Source organism: Ranitomeya imitator, chromosome 5, assembly GCF_032444005.1.
Source record: "Ranitomeya imitator isolate aRanImi1 chromosome 5, aRanImi1.pri, whole genome shotgun sequence".
Taxonomy (NCBI): domain Eukaryota; kingdom Metazoa; phylum Chordata; class Amphibia; order Anura; family Dendrobatidae; genus Ranitomeya; species Ranitomeya imitator.
In genome coordinates this window covers 300,955,905-300,981,037 of record NC_091286.1, presented here as the reverse complement: position 1 = coordinate 300,981,037, position 25,133 = coordinate 300,955,905, and the positions used below count along the sequence as shown (strand labels likewise).

General features: G+C 42.9%; 1 protein-coding gene across 2 annotated transcripts in view; it reads right to left on the bottom strand.

The window, feature by feature from the left end:
• Positions 1 to 25,133, bottom strand: part of POPDC1 (popeye domain cAMP effector 1) — a 235,102-nt gene that overhangs the window by 24,411 nt on the left and 185,558 nt on the right. Inside the window, exons 5-8 of one of the 2 annotated variants that reach the window (XM_069726299.1) lie at positions 18,097 to 18,205; positions 17,216 to 17,383; positions 6,960 to 7,101; positions 5,820 to 5,923 (exon numbers count right to left, since the gene is read on the bottom strand). In XM_069726299.1, coding sequence (XP_069582400.1) covers positions 5,856 to 5,923; positions 6,960 to 7,101; positions 17,216 to 17,383; positions 18,097 to 18,205 — 487 coding nt within the window. In that variant the 3' untranslated portion in view covers positions 5,820 to 5,855. The remainder of the gene's footprint in view (positions 1 to 5,819; positions 5,924 to 6,959; positions 7,102 to 17,215; positions 17,384 to 18,096; positions 18,206 to 25,133) is intronic. The other variant, XM_069726298.1, reaches the window with a different exon arrangement.

Here is a 25,133-nt window from a genome sequence, read left to right as displayed (position 1 = left end):
ATACCTGTGTGTCATCTCCTCCTGTATTAGACCTCGTTCACACGTTATTTGCTCAGTATTTTTACCTCAGTATCTGTAAGCTAAATTGGCAGCCTGATAAATCCCCAGCCAACAGGAAGCCCTCCCCCTGGCAGTATATATTAGCTCACACATACACATAATAGACAGGTCATGTGACTGACAGCTGCCGTATTTCCTATATGGTGCAATTGTTGTAGTTTGTCTGCTTATTAATCAGATTTTTATTTTTGAAGGATAATACCAGACTTGTGTGTGTTTTAGGGCGAGTTTCGTTTGTCAAGTTGTGTGTGTTGAGTTGCATGTGGCGACATGCATGTAGCGACTTTTGTGAGATGAGTTTTGTGTAGCAACATGCGTGTAGCAACTTTTTGTGTGTCGAGTTGCATGTGACAGGTTAGTGTAGCAAGTTGTGTGCAGCAAGTTTTGCGCATGGCGAGTTTTGCGCGTTGCGAGTATTATGTGTGGTGCCTTTTGAGTATGTGCAAGTTTTGTGTGAGGCAACTTTTGCATGTGTTGCAACTTTTGTGCATGTGGCAATTTTTCCGCGTGTGCAAGTTTTGCGTGTGGCGAGTTTTTCATGAGGAGAATTTTGCACTTGTGGCGAGTTTTGCAAGAGCCTAGTTTTTGCATGTGGCGAGTTCTGCGCGTGGCGAGTTTTGAGTGGCGACTTTTGTGTTTTGACTTTTATGTGGCGAGGTTGGTGTATTTGTGGTGAAATGTGTGCTGAGGGTAATATGTGTTCAAGCACGTGGTAGTGTGTGGCGCATTTTGTGTGTGTTCATATCCCCGTGTGTGGTGAGTATCCCATGTCGAGGCCCCACCTTAGCAACTGTACGGTATATACTCTTTGGCGCCATCGCTCTCATTCTTTAAGTCCCCCTTGTTCACATCTGGCAGCTGTCAATTTGCCTCCTACACTTTTCCTTTCATTTTTTCCCATTATGTAGATAGGGGCAAAATTGTTTGGTGAATTGGAAAGCGCGGGGTTAAAATTTCACCTCACAACATAGCCTATGACGCTCTCGGGGTCCAGACGTGTGACTGTGCAAAATTTTGTTGCTGTAGCTGCGACGCTTCCAACACTTTTCCTTTCACTTTTTCCCCATTATGTAGATAGGGGCAAAATTGTTTGGTGAATTGGAACGCGCGGGGTTAAAATTTCACCTCACAACGAAGCCTATGACGCTCTCAGGGTCCCGACGTGTGACTGTGCAAAATTTTGTTTCTGTAGCTGCGACGCCTCCAACACTTTTCCTTTCACTTTTTTCCCCATTATGTAGATAGGGGCAAAATTGTTTGGTGAATTGGAAAGCGCGGGGTTAATATTTCACCTCACAACATAGCCTATGACGCTCTCGGGGTCCAGACGTGTGACTGTGCAAAATTTTGTTGCTGTAGCTGCGACGCTTCCAACACTTTTCCTTTCACTTTTTTCCCCATTATGTAGATAGGGGCAAAATTGTTTGGTGAATTGGAAAGCGCGGGGTTAAAATTTCGCCTCACAACATAGCCTATGATGCTCTCAGGGACCAGACGTGTGACTGTGCAAAATTTTGTGGCTGTAGCTGCGATGCCTCCAACACTTTTCTTTTCACTTTTTCCCCATTATGTAGATAGGGGCAAAATTGTTTGGTGAATTGGAACGCGCGGGGTTAAAATTTCACCTCACAACGTAGCCTATGACGCTCTCAGGGTCCAGACGTGTGACTGTGCAAAATTTTGTTTCTGTAGCTGCGACGCTTCCAACACTTTTCCTTTCACTTTTTTCCCCATTATGTAGATATGGGCAAAATTGTTTGGTGAATTGGAAAGCGCGGGGTTAATATTTCACCTCACAACGTAGCCTATGACGCTCTCAGGGTCCAGACGTGTGACTGTGCAAAATTTTGTTGCTGTAGCTGCGACGCTTCCAACACTTTTCCTTTCACTTTTTTCCCCATTATGTAGATAGGGGCAAAATTGTTTGGTGAATTGGAACACGCGGGGTTAAAATTTTGCCTCACAATATAGCCTATGACGCTCTCGGGGTCCAGACATGTGACTGTGCAAAATTTTGTGGCTGTAGCTGCGACGGTGCAGATGCCAATCCCGGACATACACACACACACACACACACACATTCAGCTTTATATAGTAGATAATGTCAGTCGTTTCACACTTTTTTGTTAGGTATATAATTCCACATGTGTTAACCCCTATCTGACCTTGGACGGGATAGTACGTCCAAGGTCAGATCCCCTGCTTTGATGCAGGGCTCCGCGGTGAGCCCGCATCAAAGCCGGGACATGTCAGCTGTTTAGAACAGCTGACATGTGCCCGCAATAGGTGCGGGCAGAATCGCGATCTGCCCGCACCTATTAACTAGTTAAATGCCGCTGTCAATCGCAGACAGCGGCATTTAACTACCGCATCCGGCCAGGCGGCCGGAAATTACGTCATCGCCGACCCCCGTCACATGATCGGGGGTCGGCGATGCGTCTCCATTGTAACCATAGAGGTCCTTGAGACCTCTATGGTTACTGATGACCGGTGGCTGTGAGCGCCACCCTGTGGTCGGCGCTCACAGCACACCTCCATTTCTGCTACATAGCAGCGATCAACAGATCGCTGCTATGTAGCAGAGCCGATCGCGTTGTGCCTGCTTCTAGTCTCCCATGGAGGCTATTGAAGCATGGCACAAGTAAAAAAAAAATTAAAAAAAATGTGAAAAAAATAAAAAAAATATAAAAGTTTAAATCACCCCCCTTTCGCCCCAATCAAAATAAATCAATAAAAAAAAAAATCAAATCTACACATATTTGGTATCGCCGTGCTCAGAATCTCCCGATCTATCAATTAAAAAAAAGCATTAACCTGATCGCTAAACGGCGTAGTGAGAAAAAAATTCGAAACACCAGAATTACGTTTTTTAGGTCACCGCGACATTGCATTAAAATGCAATAACGGGCGATCAAAAGAACGTATCTGCACCAAAATGCTATCATTAAAAACTTCATCTCGGCACGCAAAAAATAAGCCCTCAACCGACCCCAGATCACGAAAAATGGAGACGCTACGAGTATCGGAAAATGGCGCAAATTTTTTTTTTTTTTTTACCAAAGTTTGGAATTTTGTTTCACCACTTAGATAAAAAATAACCTAGTCATGTTAGGTGTCTATGAACTCGTAATGACCTAGAGAATCATAATGGCAGGTTAGTTTTAGCATTTACTGAACCTAGCAAAAAAGCCAAACAAAAAACAAGTGTGGGATTGCACTTTTTTTGCAATTTCACTGCACTTGGAATTTTTTTCCCGTTTTCTAGTACACGACATGCTAAAACCAATGATGTCGTTCAAAAGTACAACTCGTCCCGCAAAAAATAAGCCCTCACACGGCCAAATTCACGGAAAAATAAAAAAGTTATGGCTCTGGGAAGGAGGGGAGTGAAAAACGAACACGGAAAAATGAAAAATCCCAAGGTCATGAGGGGGTTAATTCATAGTTTTGATGCCTTCAGTGTGAATGTACAATTTTCATTGTCATGAAAATACAGAAAAATCTTTAAATGAGAAGGTGTGTCCAAACTTTTGGTCTGTACTGTATACTGTATTTTCTTTGACAATTATACATGAGGATGACTACAAGTACATTTTAATTTACTCTCCTCAACATTGAAATTGCAACATGAAGAAGGAAAAATAATGGAATTATGAAAATCACAGGCTGGATAGACATTAATGATACGCAAATGATGAAAAAAAGAAAACATTTTCAAAACATTTCGATTTACTCAGTGTTAAGTATGAGTGCCACATACAGAAAAACACGGAATGTTCTGCTATACTGCTGGTGGCTCCTTTTCTAATTACCAACCAATGATATCTCAGATGTGCTTGATCAGAGACAAGTCCAGAGACACTGCAAGCCGAGCAAACATATTTTGGCCACACAGACTGCTCACAGTAGCATAAGCAAACTGTGGCTTGGTGTTGTAGTGTAGAAAACTGGATTCTGAGGCATTTTCAAGTTCCCTCATGTAGAGATTTTCATGGGATGGCCCACATGATATTCAGTCAAAAGCAGGACTCATCAATGTATAGAATAGTCCTCCATTCCACGCTCCACCATAGTCTTGCTCTGCATCAGTATAGCCGATAAGAGGGGTGGAGTGAGGTCAATGGAACACTTGTAGCTGGATGTCGGTCTCGTAGTTCAATTTTGTATAAACGCATTCTGATGGTTTGTGTAGACCAGTGTAATGGAATTATCAACTGAACAATACTAAGAACATCATAAAAACATGATCTGTTGGTGTCTCTTAGGGACTGGAGTTGGAGAACACTGGTTATGACACTGTTTGATGCCTTATGCTTTGTGTAGGATGTTCAATTTCACTTGCAGTACAGAATCTATCAGTATGACTCTTAGAATCTGACGAGACCACATGGATAACCCCATGAAAAGGCTTTCACAAGGAAACATCATACCGGTCCTACTCCTAGGATTATGGTCTGGGAAGACTCCACCAGTGTTTATTTCAGGTACACTAACAGCTCAGTGTTACTCAACGTTAAAAGCCATTAGCCAAAACAACAATGTCAGCTTTCGTGTTGCTGGTGCTACTGTGAGCAGTGTGTGTCACCTAAATGTGCTACCATGGCCTGGCAGAACATTCTTTAGACAATCATTAATAACCTCACTGATAGCATGACAAGGCGTGTAAGTGGTACAGATACTGAATAAATTGAGGTGTTCTGAACATTGGTTTCCCCCATTTTATTCACAATTTGCATGTCTATTGATCTCAATCATTCCATGACTTTTCCTTCTTGGTGATGCAATTTCAATGATGAGGAGTGTATTTCATCAGAGAGAAAAGAAGGAAAATCCCATTGTAGCCCTTTAAGAACCATGCTCGTTTTGTTGGGAAAACTTACATGTGTGTATGTATTTGATGTACAGTATATCAAGTTGTTGTCTAGTAAAAAGTCTATTTTTTGGAATTTAGTCTTCCTCATTCATCCTGGCATGTAAAACTGCAGCTTGTGGTCTACAGAGGGGTATCACCAAAGAGACAGCAGCACACACCTAGTCAGGACCCACATTTTCCTGTAGCATGGTGGGATGTGGTTGATGCTCCCCTCACCCATGGCTGCTGCCCTGGACCCTGTTACATAGGTGTACTTTTATACAAGATGATGCACAACTGAGAACAATGATCTTTCAGGCTGCATAAAGGATCATTTCATCTGTTGAATGATTGTTTCTGATTAGCAGCCTGTTACCATGGCAAGATAATAGTGAAACGAGTGTTTATAACACCACTCTTTCACAATTATCTTGCAGTGTAAATGCCCCCAAACTCTTTATTGCCAACGGCAAACATTAGAACACTGTATGTGCTGACTTTAGCACATCATGCACAAAAGTCATATTTAATCCATTCTTTGCAGCCAGTTAAAGGGCATTTCAGTTACAACAGCTAGCGATCGAGCTGATAAAATAATTAGAAAATGACAAGTGAAAGACAAAGTTAGCAATATACAGAATTCTGTAACTAGAAACAAGAGAAACATCAGAAATGAAGATTTAAAGTAGAAGATAAAGTAACAAAGAGTCACATCAGCATTAGCCTTTTTGTTAATACATAAAGATGCTAAAAGAAGAAAACCTTTTTTGTTAGTACTCATTTTACACTTAGTTATCATATAGACAATTGAATGAAAAAGATTTGCACTACTGAACAATGGTTTAGTGCGGTAACTGCTTTGCTTAAAAGCCTCGTAAACAATGTTGTAAGATGTACCCATTAGTACCTTGTGAGTAGTTCTTGTATTTTTTAATGGACGAAATCAACAGAAAACACCATGCGTCACACGACCCATTCCATAAGAAATATAGAACTCTTGGTGGTTATTTCCTTAATGTAAAAGAAGATGGTTAGTATTGCTTATTAAGCAAACACTTGACACACATTAGTCTCGGCATTACAATACTTTAGAAAGTATCCCTGTAAACAAAAAATAAGCAATTTGATTAGTTCATATATCAAAGTGTGTACCTATATGAAAGCAGTGTAAGATATAAAGAATCATTCGTAACACTTACATGAACTAGGAAACAAAAAAAAATAAATATAGAGATTTACATTTTTTCATAGTATACCCATGTTATTGTTACAACACTCCTCATACTGTGAGGGCCTCAAAAGCTACATCTAAGGTTCAAACATCACATCCAGCCAAGTAATCATCAACAGATTGGCATGCAGACACACATGAGAACCAGACCTTAAACAAGAAATGTAAGGGTCCCTTGACAGCCCCCAATTACTACTATAGTGGTATGGGTGAAGGTTTCATTATTCTAACAAGGTTTTTAATGTAACTGATTAACGCTACAATTTTTGAACACTGTTGTTTTATTCAGCATCCTGTAAAGGCAGGACTAGTCCAGCAGGGCGTTACATCCCCCAGACTAGTCCTGTCTCCCTGGGCTAATCACTTACATCAAACACATTATTAGAAAAAAAGAAATCAGCACCATACAGCTATAGCTATATTATTATTTATTATTATAGCGCCATTTATTCCATGGCGCTTTACATGTGAGGAGGGGTATACATAATAAAACAAGTACAATAATCTTAATCAATACAAGTCACGACTGGCACACGAGGAGAGAGGACCCTGCCCGCGTGGGCTTACAATCTATATCAGACCTTTCTCACATAAAAGTAGTGCAAACAGAATGTTACTGTATTTGTATAAGTCATGTAGATGTATTTATCATGGGTCACGTTCATTGTGTTAGCAATGTTCACCCCATTCAGATCTTAATGTCCATCAAGATGTTTAATAAGCCTTACAATGTGCAGTTGTATATTGCATTACCATCTGTTCACAAACATGAAGACAGATGCTGGCATGAAGATTTTTTTCTAAAGGGGCACTTACGCAAAGAAGAAGCCGTTGACGTTCCTCGTAAAAAGTTATGCAAACCATCCTCACTGTCACTTGTGCTGGCCATGCTGTTTCTCATCTGCATGACCGACAGCTGGGAACAGAGACTAGACTGACGGTCGATTTTCTTTGCAACCTAAAAGTAATAGGAAATGTTTTCCATCACATATATCCATTTACGGAAAGTACCGTATATATATATGAGTACTTTTGAAATTACTTAGTATTCAATACAAAAATAGGAATTTTGTTTTTCCGTTCAATTCTGCAAATTAAAAACAGAGAACAAAACACTTTTTTTTAATGCAGTATGATTGAAAGGAATTCGTCAGAAGGTTTCTTGCCATGTAATCTGGTACGACCATTATGTAAGAGCAGCAAGCCTGATTACATTGATGTGTCACGGGGCTATGTTTTGCTGTTTCAATACAATCAGTGTGTTATTGGCAGGAGATTATTATTAGAGGAGCATTCGCCTCATGCATCCTCATCCAACCAATCCCCCATTACTGATTAGCAGATCACCTTCACTATACAATGTACACAGAAAGCTGTGGTGTGCATAGGGTTAACAGGTTATCAACTGGGTCCTAGAAGAACTGCAGCAGAGAAAATTGTGATTTTTATCTGAACTGCTGCGTCTGGTAAACTAAGTGACACATTGCTGGAATTAGGGTCTCTGTCCCTACCTTATGCTACTGACAGATTACCGTATATTGCAAAAACCTGCTGACAGATCCTCTTTACTCAGATAAGCATACAGTATTATGGATTTAAATGGTATACCACATAGTGAAACCGTAGGGACAATCACCTTACAATAGGCCATATTTTTATCCAAAATTATTTTCTTGGAAAAACCATTTAAAGGGAACCTGTCACCCCGTTTTTTGAGATTGAGCTATAAATACTGTTAAATAGGGCCTGCGCTGTGCGTTACTATAGTGTATGTAGTGTACTCCGATTCCCCATGTATGCTGAGAAATACATTACCAAAGTCGCCGTTTTCGCCTGTCAATCAGGCTGGTCTGGTCAGGTGGGCGTGTTCACAGCGCTCTTTTCTTCCCCAGCTTTCCGTTGGTGGCGTAGTGGTGTGCGCATGTCCAGAGTTCCGACTTCCCTGCGCCCACGTGAAGACACAGCGCGCGATCTGCGCTGTAATCCCTTGCATCGATCTCTAATGCGCACGCGCGGCTGCCCGCGGCCATTTTCCTGAAGCCCCGTGCAGCAGAGCACTCCATCTGCGCACGCGCGGCCCCAGGAAGATGGCCGCCCCCACCGATGCAAGGGATTACAGCGCAGATCGCGCGCTGTGTCTTCACGTGGGCGCAGGGAAGTCGGAACTCTGGACATGCGCACACCACTACGCCACCAACGGAAAGCTGGGGAAGAAAAGAGCGCTGTGAACACGCCCACCTGACCAGACCAGCCTGATTGACAGGCGAAAACGGCGACTTTGGTAATGTATTTCTCAGCATACATGGGGAATCAGGGTACACTACATACACTATAGTAACACACAGCGCAGGCCCTATTTAACAGTATTTATAGCTCAATCTCAAAAAACGGGGTGACAGGTTCCCTTTAATACTGTATATTCAGAATAAGCGGTTTTGTTTGTACATGAGGAGTAGAACTATTTATGGCCATTATGCACTTGTAGATTTATTAAGATACAAACACCTTAACCCCTCCAAGCCTGTTTTAACCTTCCTGACCAGGTCAAATTTTACAAATCTGACCAGTGTCATTTTATGTGGTAATAACTCTGGAACGCTTCAACGGATCCCAGTGATTATGAGATTGTTTGTTTTTAGTGACCTTTTAAACTTGATGATAGTGGTAAAATTTGTTCGATATGATTTGCATTTCTGGAAAAAAAATTTGGAAAATTTTCAAACTTTTAATTTTTATCCCCTTAAACCCGAAAGTTACAAAAAAACAATTTTTAGGGACCACATCACATTTGAAGTGACTTTGAAGGGCCTATATGACATAAAATACCCCAAAATGACACCATTATAAAAACTGCACCCCTCAAGGTGCTCAAGACCACATTCAAGTTTATTAACCCTTCAGGTACTTTACAGGAACTGGAGCGATGTGGAAGGAAAAAATGAATTTTTTTCACAAAAATGTTACTATAGGCCCAGTTTTTTTTGTTTATTTTCACAAGGGTAACAGGGGAAAATGGACCCCATATGTGGAGGAAAACTAGTGTCTGGGCACACTGAGGCTCTTGGAAGGGAAGGAGCGCCAGTGGACTTTATTAGCACAAAATTGTGTGAAATCATTAGTGGACGCCATGTCGCATTTGCAGAGCCCGTGATGTGCCTAAATGTGCTCCACAGAAATGACCCCATTTTGGAAAGTAGACCAATCAAGGAATGTATCTGGATGTGTGGCAAGTAGGTTGATCCCCCAGGTGCTTCACAGAAGTTTATAATGTAGAGCTGTGAAAATACAAAAAATAAATTTTTTTCCCACAAAAATGTTCTTTTAGTCCCAAATGATTTATTTTCACAACGGTAACAGGAGAAAGTGAAAACCAAAATGTGTTGTGCAATTTCTCCTGAGTACACATATACCCCATATGTGTGGGAAAACTACTGTTTGGGCGCACTGCAGGGCTCAAAGGAAGGAGTGATGTTTTTGAATAAAGACTTTGATGGATTGGTCTGCAGGTGTCATGTTGATTTGGAGAGCCTGTAATATACCTAAACAGTGGAAACCCCCCACAAGTAACCCCATTTTGGAAACTAGACCCCTCAAGGAATTTATGCAGACATGTGGTGAGCACCTTGAACTACTGGGTGCTTCACAGAATTTTACAAAGTTGATCTGTGAAAATGAAAAAAATATATATTTTCCACACAAAATGTTGTTTTAGCCCCAGTTTTTCATTTTCACAAGTATAGCAGGAGAAAATGGACCCCAAAATTTGTTGTCTAATTTCTCCTGAGTACACCCATACCCCATACAGTACAGACCAAAAGTTTGGACACACCTTCTCATTTAAAGATTTTTCTGTATTTTCATCACTATGAAAATTGTACATTCACACTGAAGGCATCAAAACTATGAATTAACACATGTGGAATTATATACTTAACATAAGAGTGTTCTTCAAAGTAGCCACCTTTTGCTTTGATGACTGCTTTGCACACTCTTGGCATTCTCTTGATGAGCTTCAATAGGTAGAGTAGCGGGAATGGTTTTCACTTCACAGGTGTGCCCTGTCAGGATTAATAAGTGGGATTTTTTGCCTTATAAATCAGGTTGGGACCATCAGTTGTGTGCAGAAGTCTGGTGGATATACAGCTGATAGTCCTACTGAATAGACTGTTAGAATTTGTATTTTGGCAAGAAAAAAGCAGCTAAGTAAAGAAAAACGAATGACCATCATTACTTTAAGAAATGAAGGTCAGTCAGTCTGAAAAATTGGGAAAACTTTGAAAGTGTCCCCAAGTGCAGTGGCAAAAACCATCAAGCGCCACAAAGAAACTGGACCACAAGAGGACTGTCCCAGGAAAGGAAGACCAAGAGTCACCTCTGCTTCTGAGGTTAAGTTTATCCGAGTCGACAGCCTCAGAAATCGCAGGCAAACAGCATCTCAGATTATAGACCAGGTCAATGCCACACAGAGTTCTAGCAGCAGACACATCTCTACAACAACTGTTAAGAGGAGACTTCGTGCAGCAGACCTTCATTGTAAAATAGCTGCTAGGAAACCACTGCTAAGGACAGGCAACAAGCAGAAAAGAATTGTTTGGGCTAAAGAACACAAGGAATGGACATTAGACCTGAGGAAATCTGTGAGATCTTTGGTTCCAACCACTGTGTCTTTGTGCGACGCAGAAAAGGTGATCAGATGGATTCTACATGCCTGGTTCCCACCGTGAAGCATGGAGGAGGAGGTGTGATGGTGTGGGTGTGCTTTGCTGGTGACCCTGTTGGGGATTTATTCAAAATTGAAGGCATACTGAACCAGCATGGCTTCCACAGCATCTTGCAGTGGCATGCTATTCCATCCGGTTTGCGTTTAGTTGGACCATCACTTATTTTTCAACAGTACAATGACCCCAAACACACCTACAGGCTGTGTAAGGGCTATTTGACCAAGAAGGAGAGTGATGGGGTGCTACGCCAGTTTACCTGGCCTCCGCAGTCACCAGACCTGAATCCAATCGAGATGGTTTGTGGTGAGCTGGACCGCAGAGTGAACGCAAAAGGGCCAACAAGTGCTAAGCATCTCTGGTTGGAAGACCATTCCCGGTGACTTCCTCTTGAAGCTCATCAAGAGAATGCCAAGAGTGTGCAAAGCAGTCATCAAAGCAAAAGGTGGCTACTTTGAGGAACCTAAAATATAATACATATTTTCAGTTGTTTCACACTTTTTTGTTAAGTATATAATTCCACATGTGTTAATTCATAGTTTTGATGCCTTCAGTGTGAATGTACAATTTTCATAGTCATGAAAATACGGAAAAATCTTTAAATGAGAAGGTGTGTCCAAACTTTTGGTCTGTACTGTATGTGGTAAAAAAAACTACCTCTGATGCACAGTGCAAAGCTCAGAAGGGAAGAAGAACCATACTGGGGTTCATATATTGTTGGAATTGTTTAAGGGTGCCATTTCACATTGGCAAAGTCCCAGAGATGCCAGATCTGCAGAAAGCTCTCATACAGTAAGTGACCTAATTTTACAAACTACACCACCCAATGAATTAATCTATGAGTGCAGTGATCATATTAACCATTAGACCATTGGGCGGTGAAGAAAGAATAATTACATTTTTACCACTAAAATAATGTTATTTTAGCCCCAAGTTTTAAATTTTTCTAAGGGCTAGTAGGAAAAATAGTCCTCAGTTTGTTGTAAAAGTTTTTCCTGAGTGCGCTAATACCCTACATGTAATCGGGAACTACTTTTCAGGCAACTGTAAAGGTATGTGCACACGTTGCGGATTTAGCCCTGCGGATCCGCAGCAGTTTTCCATGCGATGTACAGTACCATGTAAACCTATGGAAAACAAAAACCGCTGTGTACATGCTGCAGAAAAAAAATGCACGAATTTGCAGATTTTTTTCCGCAGCATGTCAATTCTTTGTGCGGAACTGCAGCGTTTCTGCACCCATTGACTGCCATTGTGTCAGGCCAATCCGCAGCAAACCCGCAGACATTAAAAAGATCTGCAGTTTTGCTGCGGTTGTGGGTGCGAGAAATGCTGCGGCCCGGGAGTAAGGAAGTGTGTGGGAGGCATGTGGGCGGTGACTGTGTGCGTTTCTGTGTGTGTAGGCGGGGTCTGCATGTCTGGGTCGGCAGGGCTGTGTGTGGGGTCGGTGAGGCTGTGTGCCGGGGTCGGCAGGGCTGTGTACCGGGGTCTACGGGCTGTCCGTGGGTCTGCCAGGGCTATGCGGGGGTCTGCGGGCTGTCCATGGGTCTGTGTCAGTGTGTGTGTGTGTGCGTGTGTGTGTGTGTGTGTAGGCATCGTCCGATGGGACTACAAGTTAGCCAATGATGGGAAAGTAGTAGTCCCATCATGCAGCTAATGTGTTGAATGTAAAAAACAAAACAAAAAAACAACAACACATACAGTACATATATAGTCCATACTCACCATCTACACCTAATCCACGAAGCCATCGCTCACCTGAAAAAAAAAAATTAAAATAATAAACCAACAATATACTCCCTGTGTCCGACGTAATCCAATTAATAGGATTGTCCCATGATGATCTCCAGGGGAGAGCTGTAACATCAGCTGATGCGACCGCTTTCCAAGGACTCCGGGATACAATGATGGAAGGTATCCTTCTGCACAGTATCCCTCCGCCACTGCGAGTACAGTATAGTTCATACTGTCACTTGTGGCACATAAAGCGAGAAAATGAACTAAAGTAACCTCTTCAGTGATGCACTGCAAGAGCCATTGTCTCCTGTCAGTGTGTCACTGGAAGCCTATAGAGCTGTTCATCTCCTGATGTGACAGCTCTATAGGGGACACTCATTATTAATTGGACAGTTGGCTTTTCTTTTTTTTCAGGCGATCGAGGGTGTCGCAGGAGTTTAGGCGTGGTTGTAAGTATGGTGAAATTAAGAATTTTAAAATACTTTTTTCTGGCTGTGTCTTTTTTTTAAAACTCTTTCACTAATATAGGGTTAGTAATGGATAGGTGTCTTATTGAAACTCCTGAAAATCCTAAACCCTTCATCCAATTTTAATGTGGATACCCTCAAATGAAAGCTGAAAGTCTGAACTTCAACTGCATCTGAATAGTTTAAAATTCATTGTGGTAATGTCTATAACCAAAATTAGAAAAATGTTGTCTCTGTCCAAATATATATGGATGTAACTGTATGTGGCTGTACATAACTGTTTAACCATACGGCTAGACTCAGGAGAGTAGGAGCGCTATTTGGCTCCCAAAGAGCAGATTTTCTTAGAATAGTTTGAGAACTGCATGTATAGAGCTCCTTAGAAAAGCAGAATCACCCCTCGAGTCACCCTATTAACAAGCAGCAGAGGATGTTGCTGAGTGAAAATTGCAAACGGTCATTGTAGTGCCCAGTAAATTGTAGTCACCAGTATGTTGTAGTGCTCAATATATTATGCCCAGTTTGTGTTTCTGGAGATACGCACCTGTAAATTAGGCAGGCTCTCAACACTACTTTAATGCCAAACATATAGATGATAAATGTGGTTTAGGCAAGATTCCATTTAGCTTTTCAAGAGCCTTTGTACTACCAGTAACTTGGAAGCCCCCTAAATTTCCATCAACAGATGACAGACCTGAGTGGGGACTTGCTTTTTTGTGGACCGAGTTGAAGCTTTTGCTGGGAACATTTTACAAAACATTTTGCATTGCATTTATCCTGCACTCTACTCTGAACACTTACTTTGGGGGTTCCATCTAAATCTCCAAGTGACGTGATTCAGATGAAACCCCCGAAGGAACCATTCACTATAATGAGGCAGCAAAGTTACTCTGGACTCAGTCTGGCCTTTGTTCAGCGGTGTCCTTTTCAGAGGTGCACAAAACTGTGGCTGAAGGCACTCTTATGCACACTTAAAAAGATGGACACCGCTGGATCACAGGTCAGATGGCATCCACAGTACCTCCATCTGCCTCTCTAAAGGGAATCTTCACATATTTCAGAGATTTACATGGAAACTCTGTGTAAACGCTCAGCGTAGAGCGCAGGATAAAAGTGAGCACAGACTTACCGCGATCTTTGGGAGGCAGAATGAACAATTCAACAGCAGGTGAAGAATTGGTTTTCTTTATTTTTTATGCCTTTTTCATGCAGTGTAAGCAATTAGACGCCTTTATTCTTCAGGTCGGTGCAATTACAGCAATACCAGATTTATATAGGTTTTTTATGTTTGACTGCTGTCACAATAAAAAAACGCTTTTTATTGCAAAAACAAGTTTTTAGATCGCCATGTTTTGAGAGCTATAATTTTTCACATTTCAGCTGACAGTCATGTGAGGGCTTGGTTTTTGCAAAACTAGTTTACGTTTTTTACAAAAATAGAAATAGAATGGCACCAGGTGTTGTCTTCCACAAATAAAATATAACGTGGAGTTTGCCCCAATTTCAAAAAACAAACGTGGGAATATGGACCAGATAGACTCGAATTAGGACCACTGCGGCATGCAGTAAGCAATAACGTTAGGGTGGTGCTCAACATCCATAGTAATGCGAATCCAGAAATAAAGAGAAGTAAAGTGGCACTCACCCGATGTTGCTTTTTGAAAATGTCCTTTAATCAGAGCATACACTCTCAGACATGTAGTGGAGAGGCGGCTTGGTGAGGAGAGGAGTGCAAGGGGAGGCAAGAGGACGACGGCCGTTTTGCGCCTGCGCGCTTCCACGGGTCCAGGAAAATTTACCTTTCTTGGGTATAGGCCAACAAATCAAAGGGCAAGTAGAATCCAGCTCTACTTTGCTCTAATTTAAGCAGCTTTGGGCAGCTGTAGAGAATTTCATGACCAAAATGGAAGCGATCATTTACCCCCAAAATTTAGGGACCCATATGAAAAAGTCACCTTGCCATTAGCAGATAGGCTCCCCCAATTTAAAACAAACTGTGAATAAAGAACATCAAACTTATAAGCATAGGCTACATTGAATATATTCCTTTTTGAACAGCATTATTTCCAAGTCAGCATGCACATTGGCAAGTGAGGGACACTGTTTGGATATAGAAAAATGAAGTGTCATGACTCTGTTGACCAGGGACTCCTACCCTAACGCTAGGGGTACCTTAGATCTCCCTGCTCCCCGGATTATTTCTGATGGTGAAGATGCCGGAAACACGTGCCTTGCCCCTTCCCCCACCCAGGGAAAAGGGGAAGTGGCAAGATGGAGATACACCTCAAGGGAAAATGCATTAGCAATATGTACATTATATTTGATGCAGTTTACAAACAAAATGCATTGAGTACAATGTAATAGATTTTGCCAGCAAATTCTACATGGTCATTATTTGAATTTGTACTTCGTACCATAATTGCTAGTTCAGACTACATCACTCTCACAGTTCTTATACACCATTTTTGCATTACAGCAAGTGATGATGATCCCACAACTAAAGATTTTCATTATTGCGTCATCGGAATTCAAAGTTTGCAGATGAAGCCAATTTAAAACACAAACTGAAGTTTTAATGCTCTTGTTCTTCCATTCCAACATGTTTATTTTATGCAGATATATTACAATGGGTTTAAAACAATGGAGATTATCTGTACTAGTTTCCTAGCTCAGGAAAAGTTCTGATATAGAAACTGAAAGTTATAATCCCTATCCCTATTTTATATACAGTATATGCCATAATTCAATGTGGGTTAACTAAAAGTTAAAAGTCTTATTCACAATGTCTAAATGTAGAAAACGCTGCTGCAAATACTAAACACTAGGGTTGAGCGACTTTTCTTTTTATAGGATCGGGTCGGGTGTCACGAAACCCGACTTTTTCAAAAGTCGGGTCGAGTGAAATCGGCCAATCCTATAGAAAAGTCAGGGTCGGGGTCGGCCGAAACACGAAACCCAATGCAGTGCATTGGGTTTCTAATGGTTCCCAGGGTCTGAAGGAGAGGAAACTCTCCTTCAGGCCCAGGGATCCATATTTAAGCGTAAAATAAAGAATCAAAATAAAAAATATTGATATACTTGCCCTCGGACGCGCCCTGGTTCTCACCGACAGCCTTCCTTCCTAAGAATGAGCGCCTGAAGGACCTTCAATGACATCGCGGCTTGTGATTGGTCGCGTGAGCGGTCACATGGGCATCACGCGACCAATCACAAGCCGCGACGTCATCTAAGGTCCTTCAGGCGCTGATTCTTAGGAAGGAAGGCTGCGGGTTAGAACCAGGGCGCGTCCGAGGGTGAGTATATACCTATTAGGAATATACTCACCCTCGGACGTGCCCTCGGACGCTTCCTTCCTAAGAATTAGCGCCTGAAGGACCTTAGATGACATCGCGGCTTGTGATTGGTCGCGTGACCGCCCATGTGACCGCTCACGCGACCAATCACAAGCCGCGATGTCATCGAAGGCCCTTCAGGCGCTCATTCTTAGGAAGGAAGGCTGCCGGTGAGAACCAGGGCGCGTCCGAGGGCAAGTATATCAATATTTTTTATTTTTATTCTTTACTTTACACTTAAATATGGATTCCGATACAGACTCCCGATATCGCAAACATATCGTAACTCGGTATCGGAATTCCGATACCAGATCAGAAGATCGCCGACCTCATGGCCGACCCCACACAGGGGTCGGGTCGGGTTTCATGAAACCCGACTTTGCCAAAAGTCGGCGACTTCTGAATCTGGCTTTCGCTCAACCCTACTAAACACGTGCACATATCCGGAATTGTGATAGAGTAGTAAAGACATTTGTCTTCTGTCTCCAGGATAAGTAATTTACGATCACTGAGATGGCACCCCTTGGATAAGTAATTTACGATCACTGAGATTGCACCCCTTATCACCCTGGAGTTTCTCCATTTCTACTTTTTGCCCATACCTGGTAAAGAATTTGAATGGAGTGGTGATCATGGTGCTTCAATAAAAGTCTATGGAACTGAAACAGTCAAGACTTCGGTCCCTAATCTATAGACACGCAATTTTCTTGGAAACGCCCTTTAACATACTATGTATACTGCAGCATAAACTAACATCCTGGTGTCAATTACGAGTTTCAAAAAGATGTGGCTCAAATAATATGTAATAAGGTTTATACCTTGTCACTTAATGTTGGGTCATTTAAGGAGTACAGCTTATTTGTAATGTCTTTACCGATCAAATATTTAAATATTTCATCCAAGAAAGGTTCAGACTCCAGGAAATAGGTTAGCCTTTCCCGAGACCAGCACAGAAACACACAGTTATCTTCGGCAGTTATTGTGACCTAAGATTTTAAAAATAGAAAATCGTTGGTGAAAGGAAAAAAGTTTAATTGCATAGGTTTACTTGAGTAAGCGACTAACTGCTAAACATATGCACATTTTTCTTCTTAAATTCCTTACTAGAAATGTCATGTTTATTTTTTCTGCAATAACCAAAGAGATACTTGACTACCAAGCCTAAAATGCTAGACAGTCAAAGAGAAAAAAATGGAAATATATTTAGATTTTCCAGCTTAGCATGCATCAAGTCCTGTTGATTAATCAACCATTGCCTTAATGAGTTTCCCGAACTGTCTGAATGCTTACGATGATTGCAGGATAGCTCAAACATAATTTTTATTTCTATTGTCTTGCCCATCTTTGTGCTGCACCTTTGTTTTTATACTGCCACAGATTGCGGTGGGCACGATTACCAGTGTAAGATTGCCTTGCCCAGCCGTGTATTATGGAGGACAGAGAATGAACTTCAATCCAATATTGCAGCTAGCATGCAGCCAGCGGGTAAGGAAAGGGTGAATCAAACACCCCAAAACCCCGCCTCCATGGCTGAAGATTGTTCCCTCCAAATTCAGGTGACAGTGTCCCTTTAAGCAGTGTATAGCGTGGAGCTAGCCGCAGTTAGGTAGTGTTGAGCAGGGAGCCATGCTTGCGTAGTGCTGAGAGGGGATAAATAGATAGAAAATATAGACATAACATTTGTATTGAATAGGTTTACCTGAAATTTTTCACCCCTGTCCATCTCTGTTGATCTGAATTCAGGAGAATCAATATATGCATTGGGATAAATGTTATGTAGAAAATGACCTCTGTAGGAAACCTTCATCCTGATATTGTATTAAGACAAAACAGAAATTAGTGTATATTCTGAATCAATGGATTTATGAGTTACTCACTTGAACAAAGTAAGTATAGTGAAAATTGAGTGGCCCAGATCTCAACCCCATTAAACACTTTTGGGATAGATTGGAATCCAATTGTGAGCCAAAAATTCTGCCCAACATCAGTGAGCAGTACAAATGTCCATTGAATCCCTCTACAATCTTGTGGAAAGCCTTAAATTTTATTATTATTATTACTATACATTTTTATAGCGCCATTTATTCCATGGCGCTTTACATGTGAATACGGGGCAAATATAGACAAATACATTAAACATGAGCAGATAACAAGGCACACGAGTACATAAGGAGGGAGGACCCTGCCCGCGAGGGCTCACAGTCTGCAGGGGGTGGGTGAGGATACACTAGGAGAGGGAAGAGCTGGCTGTACGGCTGTTCAGTAGGTTGAGGATCACTGCAGGCTGTAGGCTTGTCGGAAGAGATGAGTCTTCAGGTTCTTTTAAAGGGACTCTGTCACCTCAATTTGGAGAGAACAATCTTCAGCCATAGGGGCGGGGTTTTTGGGTGTTTGATTCACCCTTTCCTTACCCGCTGGCTGCAATATTGGATTGAACTTCATTCTCTGTCCTCCGTAATACATGCCTGCACAAGGCAATCTTGCCTTGCGTAGGCGTGTACTATGGAGGACAGAGAATGAACTTCAATCCAATATTGCAGCCAGCATGCAGCCAGCGGGTAAGGAAAGGGTGAATCAAACACCCAAAAACCCCACCCCTATGGCTGAAGATTGTTCCCTCCAAATTCAGGTGACAGAGTCCCTTTAACAGATGAGAAGAGCTGTGAAAGCCACAAACGTGGGCCTAATGCCATGTTAAAAGGCATGGTTTTGGAATGTCCAACATAACCAGATAATAAAAAATACAACTGTGGAAACAGTTTTTTGTTTTAGTCAGTCAGAAATACTAAAATTAACACTATCTATACCCACCGAGACGGAGTTTATTAACACCTTCTGTGACAAGAGACCCACAAGGGTAAAGACACAAACTATTTCACTACTCGACACCCCTAGGAGATGGTTTCAGTAACCTTTTTACTGTTTTAGACTACCGGAGGGGCAAACAATAAACCCTTCTCTGATCTAGTGTAAGGATGGTAAATCAGGACTGTCGCATTCCTGCCCTTGCAGACAACAATTGTGTCATGCAAACAGTGCTGTGCTATGATGTGAATTGCCACATATTGTGTTATGATAATGTACAGTGTATAATAATGTAAAGAGTTAATGTAAAATTTGAGTAGGGTGTAGTGCAGAATGTGCATAAGGTAAGCAGCACAGGATAAGGCTAGTTTCACACTAGCGTTCGGCAGGGCTGCGTACTTCCTCCGTGATGCCCCGCTTCATCATTCAGCTCCGCCTACGGCTGCATGCGTCCTGCGTACCCTGTCTTTAAAATTGGGTACACAGGCCATGTGGATGTATGCGGATGCCGCCGCATGCGTTGTTTTCACGCTGCGCCAACCGCAACAAAATGCAACATGTTGCGTTTGACACAGGTTGGCGCAGCATGAAGACGCATGCGGAGGCATCCGCATACATCCACATGGCCTGTGTACTCAATGTTAAAGATAGGGAACGCAGGACGCATGCAGCCGTAGGCGGAGCTGAAGGAAGAGGTACGGCAGTGCGCGGGGCCTCACAGAGGAAGTCCGCAACCCTGCCGAATGCTAGTTTGAAACTAGCCTTAGACATAGTTTAGAGCCTAAAGTAAAGGCAGATACTGTTGGTAGTGTACAGCATAGACAGCATAGGATAAGATATAGATTGCAATTTAGGACAGGATGTGATAAGCATTGTAAGTGTAATATGCTTAGTTAATACTGTTATAAGATAGTGTTTGTAATGGAGATCTGCACAGCAACAGGCTGCAGAGACAGATATAGCTAAGTGTTTGGTCGAGCTCACAGTGGGAAGGGTTGAGGCAAATAGAAAGGAGACTGCTTCCTGTTTCTAGAAGAGAGGTTTTTTTTGCTAAGTGACAAGGTGACATTCAAGTGCAGTGGGCTGATAGCAGAAGTACAAAGTGCTCTGAGTGGTACGAGGTCTTACAAGACTTCCTGCAATGTCTGGAGCCTACAATTTTATACAGGTGCTATGGAGAGCACCCTAACCCCTTCCGAAAAGAGGACATGAGGGAAAGGTAACAGAACTCAGATATTCTGGGGGACTGAATGAGAAATTCCTGGAGCTGGCAGGGCCAGTGGATGTAGGGATAGTTCAGGAAGAACGAAAAGTTAAGTGGAAAATGTACTGTATTACTGAAACAAGAAACTCAGGGTGTTGTGCCCAATACTGTGGGATACAATCTGATGTACTTGAACTGCCCAATAGTGATGAGCGAGTGGGCTCGTCACTCGAGATATCCAAACATGCTCGGGTGTTCTCCGAGTAATTTGGGCGTGCTCATAGATTATGTTTGTGTCACCGCAGCTGCATGATTTGCAGCTGCTGCACAGCCTGAATACATGTGGGGATTCTCTAACAAACAGGCAATCCCTGCATGTGTTCAGGTTGTCTAGCATCCACAAATCATGTGCTGTGGCGACACAAACATAATCTAAGAGAACGCCCAAATTACTTAGAGAATACCCGAGCATGCTCAGAAATCTCGAGAAACGAGCACAGTCGCTCATCACTACTGCCCAGTAAACTATTGAATGTTCAAATGAACTGGGTTTTTCCTAATGCGTGTGTGCGGCTGTTCCTCAAGGTGGAGAATGGAAGACAACAAAGGCTTGCAGTCTACAAGTGAGTGTAACGCACCTTACATTAGACAGCACACTGGGGTTGGGACACGATTTTCCAGTAAAGTGCCAGGGTGTTATGGAGAAGCAGCTCAACCATGGCTACTGCCCACTGGCACCTTACACTAGTCTACCAGGGATGTTGGTATTGCTTTTTTACAGTTCAAGACCCTCAATGATAGTGTTATTAATCTTTTCTGTCCTACACCACCATTAATCCTGACAAAATAGCCAGGGATGCTTGACTATCCTAGATAACCACGGTTGCAGATATTTATGTCTACTCCATAGACCCTGGGAAAGTTATCACATGTTTATATGAAAAAGGAAAAAAAAGCAGCAACATTTTGCAATTCTCCCTCTGGCTGCTAAGCCTAATAATTGGCCCATACATCCTGTTTTACTTTTCAGCAATCTCATTAAAATCATCGACAGAATTACAATAAAAGGTAAACTGCTGCTATAAGTCTTATCTCTAAATTCTGTTGGTGTCACGGGGTTACCGCGACAGTGTGGAGCCAGTAGACCGCAGCATCTGACTGTTCCTACTCCGGCGCTGAGAAGAAGCACTTCTCCGTCATATTAAATGTGTTGTATTTCTTCTGGCAGAACAGGGGTTAATCGGCCATATTGGAAATCTCTGTGCCCAGCTGTGCACGGTTAGCCACTCCTTTTCCCTTTATAATCTGGGCTCTCTTACTAATACTTATCAGAGCAAGCTTTATTGCTGCATGGCTAAGGCTACGTTCACACTAGCGTTCTGCTAGTGTGCGTCGCCTTAGCGTCGGGCGACGCAGCGGCGACGCACGCGTCATGCGCCCCTATGTTTAACATGGGGGACGCATGCGTTTTTGTGTGTTGCGTTTTGCAACACTTGCGTCTTTTTTGCCGCCAGCGTCGGACCAAGAAAACGCAACAAGTTGCATTTTTCTTGCGTCCGATTTTCGGCAAAAAACGATGCACGCGTCGCAAAACGCAGCGTTTTTGCGTGCGTTTTGCCGCGTTTTTGTGTGCGTCGTGCGTTGCGTCGCCGACGCAGCGTCGCGCAACGCTAGTCTGAACGTAGCCTTACAGTGGGAAAGGAGTTGGTATGAGAAGGAGAGTTGGAGGAGTTATTAGTGACTGTTGCTTGGTTTGTATGCGTGGTAATAATTCCTTATCTTTCTCTATTTTGTTTCTTCCCCTTCCTGCACACTCCAGTGGATTCCTCTGTTATATGTGAGTGAAAATTTTGGAAATTTCTCTTAACCCTTGTTTGTGTTGCCCTGTTTGTCGGGTTGGTGTACTGCGGTGCACAATGGGGGAAGAGAACAGATGGAGGGCTAACTTAGGAGATAAGGCAAGGGCGGAGGCTCTGACATCTTCACCATCTGAAGTATCCAGGGAGCAGGTTGAGCTAGGGCGCCTCCTAGTGTTAGGGACAGGAAAACAGCCCCTGGTCCCGGGTCACCCAACAGCTGTGTCGTGACATTAGCTATGACCACTACCATTTTCTCTGATACTTGATGGATCCAATCTCTGCTGACAGGGCAATTGCAGCAGCTCAGTCTGGAGGAGGCGGATTTACACATGGTGGTTTTGCAGCACCCTGATACATCTGATGTGGGGGAACTCATCTCTCAGGCAACCCATAGTGGAGCCCAAGGTCACATTGCCGGACAGGTTCTCTGGGGGCATGACAAGTTTGTTGTTTTCTGAGAGGCCTGTAAACTGTACTTCAAGTTACATATGGTTTCCTCTGGTACAGAGCAACATGTAGGGATAGTTAACTCGCTTCTTCAGTGGGACCCTAAGCATGGGTGTTTTTTCTCCCATCTGACTCACAGTCGCTTCAGACTGTGGAGGGATTTTTCCAGGCACTGGGCCTTGTGTATAATGACCCCGATCGCATCTCCTTAGCCGAGTCAACACTGCGCTAGCTTCAGCAAGGAGACCGCCCAGCATAGGAACATTGCTCTGAGTTCAGGAGGTGAGCCATGGATACCAAGTGGAATGACCCTGCACTCTGTAGTCAGTTCTGTGTGGGGATTACAGTAAGAGTGAAAGATGCCTTTACACTGTATGAGACCCCTCACTCCCTTGAGGCAGCCATGTCTCTGGCGATCCGAGTTGATCGCCGTCTTCACCAGAGACATAGGGAGTTACCTCTGAGTGCGGGAGGTCCGAGGTCGAGGGAGGTCAGCACTGAGCCTACTGTGGAACCCATGCAGATAGGTGTGGCATCACATTCTGGTAAATTGTCTGCTGTCCGGCGTAAGGGGGGTGTGTATTTCTTTTGTGGTAAAAAAAAGGCCACTTCGTGGGCACGTGTCCTTCCCAACCACTTAGTAAACAATAGCCGGAAAATTAGTGGGCCCGGATTGGGGGGAGGTTAGCAACCCGAGTGTACTTCTCACCTCTGTGGGTAGGACAAAGTTTTTTCTACCAGCCGTAATACACATGGGTGGAATTTAGTTTGATCAACCTTAGGTTCGTCCAGGTCCAAGGCCTCATCCCACATACTCTGTCCAGAACCATACCCATAATTGCCATCGACTCCGCCCCATTAAGACTGGGGCACTTTACTCAAGCTATCCGAGATTTCGGCTTCAGGAGGGGTCCATGCACACTGAGGTGTTGGACTGTTATGTGCTAGAGGATCTGCCTTCACTTGTGGTAATGGGACTTTCTTGGGTACCTCTGCACAATCCTGTCATAGATTGGCAGAATCAGGAAGTAGTTAAATGGAGTGTGTTCTGTTAAGGACAATGCTTAGGTACCCAGTTGACTAGGATAGATACCCATATAAGAAAAACACGGCACTCCGTTGTTGAAATGCTGTTGGTGCACAAGTAGGGTATCCGGTCCGCCATTAATAGTCTAAAAAAAATTTGGCACTCAAAATTAAAAGAAAAAAGTGGTTCATTTATTATGCATTCAGAAAATAATAGTTGATAGTTTTTGGTCCTTACTTGGACCTTCTTCAGAACAAACTATTTCAGTGGTGTGGATATCTCCTTAATTATATTGTCTCAGTTGGAGATAAAAAGTGCCTGTTGCCTGGGTATGATGCACATGGGAACTGAGTGTCCACGTGGTATGTTAGCCCGGGTTCTGTACTGTGTGTCCGGTAAGAGGAGTCAGCGCTTTTGTTTGCTGCGAGCTACGTCGCTGTGGATCTGCGCTGTAAATGGTTTTCTGAGATGGACCTCAGGGGGAAGTATAATCTCATCCCATTAAAGAGGGGGATGAGTGGAAGACTGCGTTCAATATGCCTGAGGGACACTATGAGAATCTGGTGATGCCTTTTGGGTTGACGATTGCGCCCGCCGTCTTTCAACACTTTATAAATTACATCTTTAGTCACTTGGTAGGCAGATTCGTTGTGATCTATCTGGATGACATACTAATTTATTCACCTGACCTTGAGTCACACCAGGTACAGGTCAGGCAGGTCTTACATATACTCCAAGACAATAAATTATATGTTAAACCCAAGAAGTGTATGTTCTCGGTTGAGGAGATCCCATTCCTAGGATATGTGTTGTCTTCCACTGGTTTTCACATGGATCCAGTGAAAATCCAGGCGGTATTGGATTGGGAACGTCTAGAGGATTTTAAGGTGTTACAAAGATTTTTAGGTTTCGCCAACTACTACCGTAAGTTCATAAAAAACTTTTCGGTAGTAGCCAATCCTCTTACAGATATGACCAGAATGGGGACGGATTTCTCCAAGTGGTCCAGTCCTGCCAGGGAGGCATTTGATACGTTGAAAAGGTGTTTTATTTCTGTGACGATTCTTATTCAGCCTGACGTCTCTCAGCCTTTTATCATTGAGGTCGATGTATCTCCGCTGGGAGTGGGGGCTGTATTATTAACCCCTTAGCGACCGCCGATACGCCTTTTAACGGCGGCCGCTAAGGGTACTTAAACCACAGCGCCGTTAATTAACGGCGCTGTGGAAAAAGTCAATAGCGCCCCCCAGAGGCCGATTTTCTCCGGGGTCTCGGCTGCCGGGGTAGCCGAGACCCCAGAGAACATGATTCGGGGTTTTTTTAACCCACCCCGCATTTGCGATCGCCGGTAATTAATCGTTTACCGGCGATCGCAAAAAAAAACAAAAAAAAAA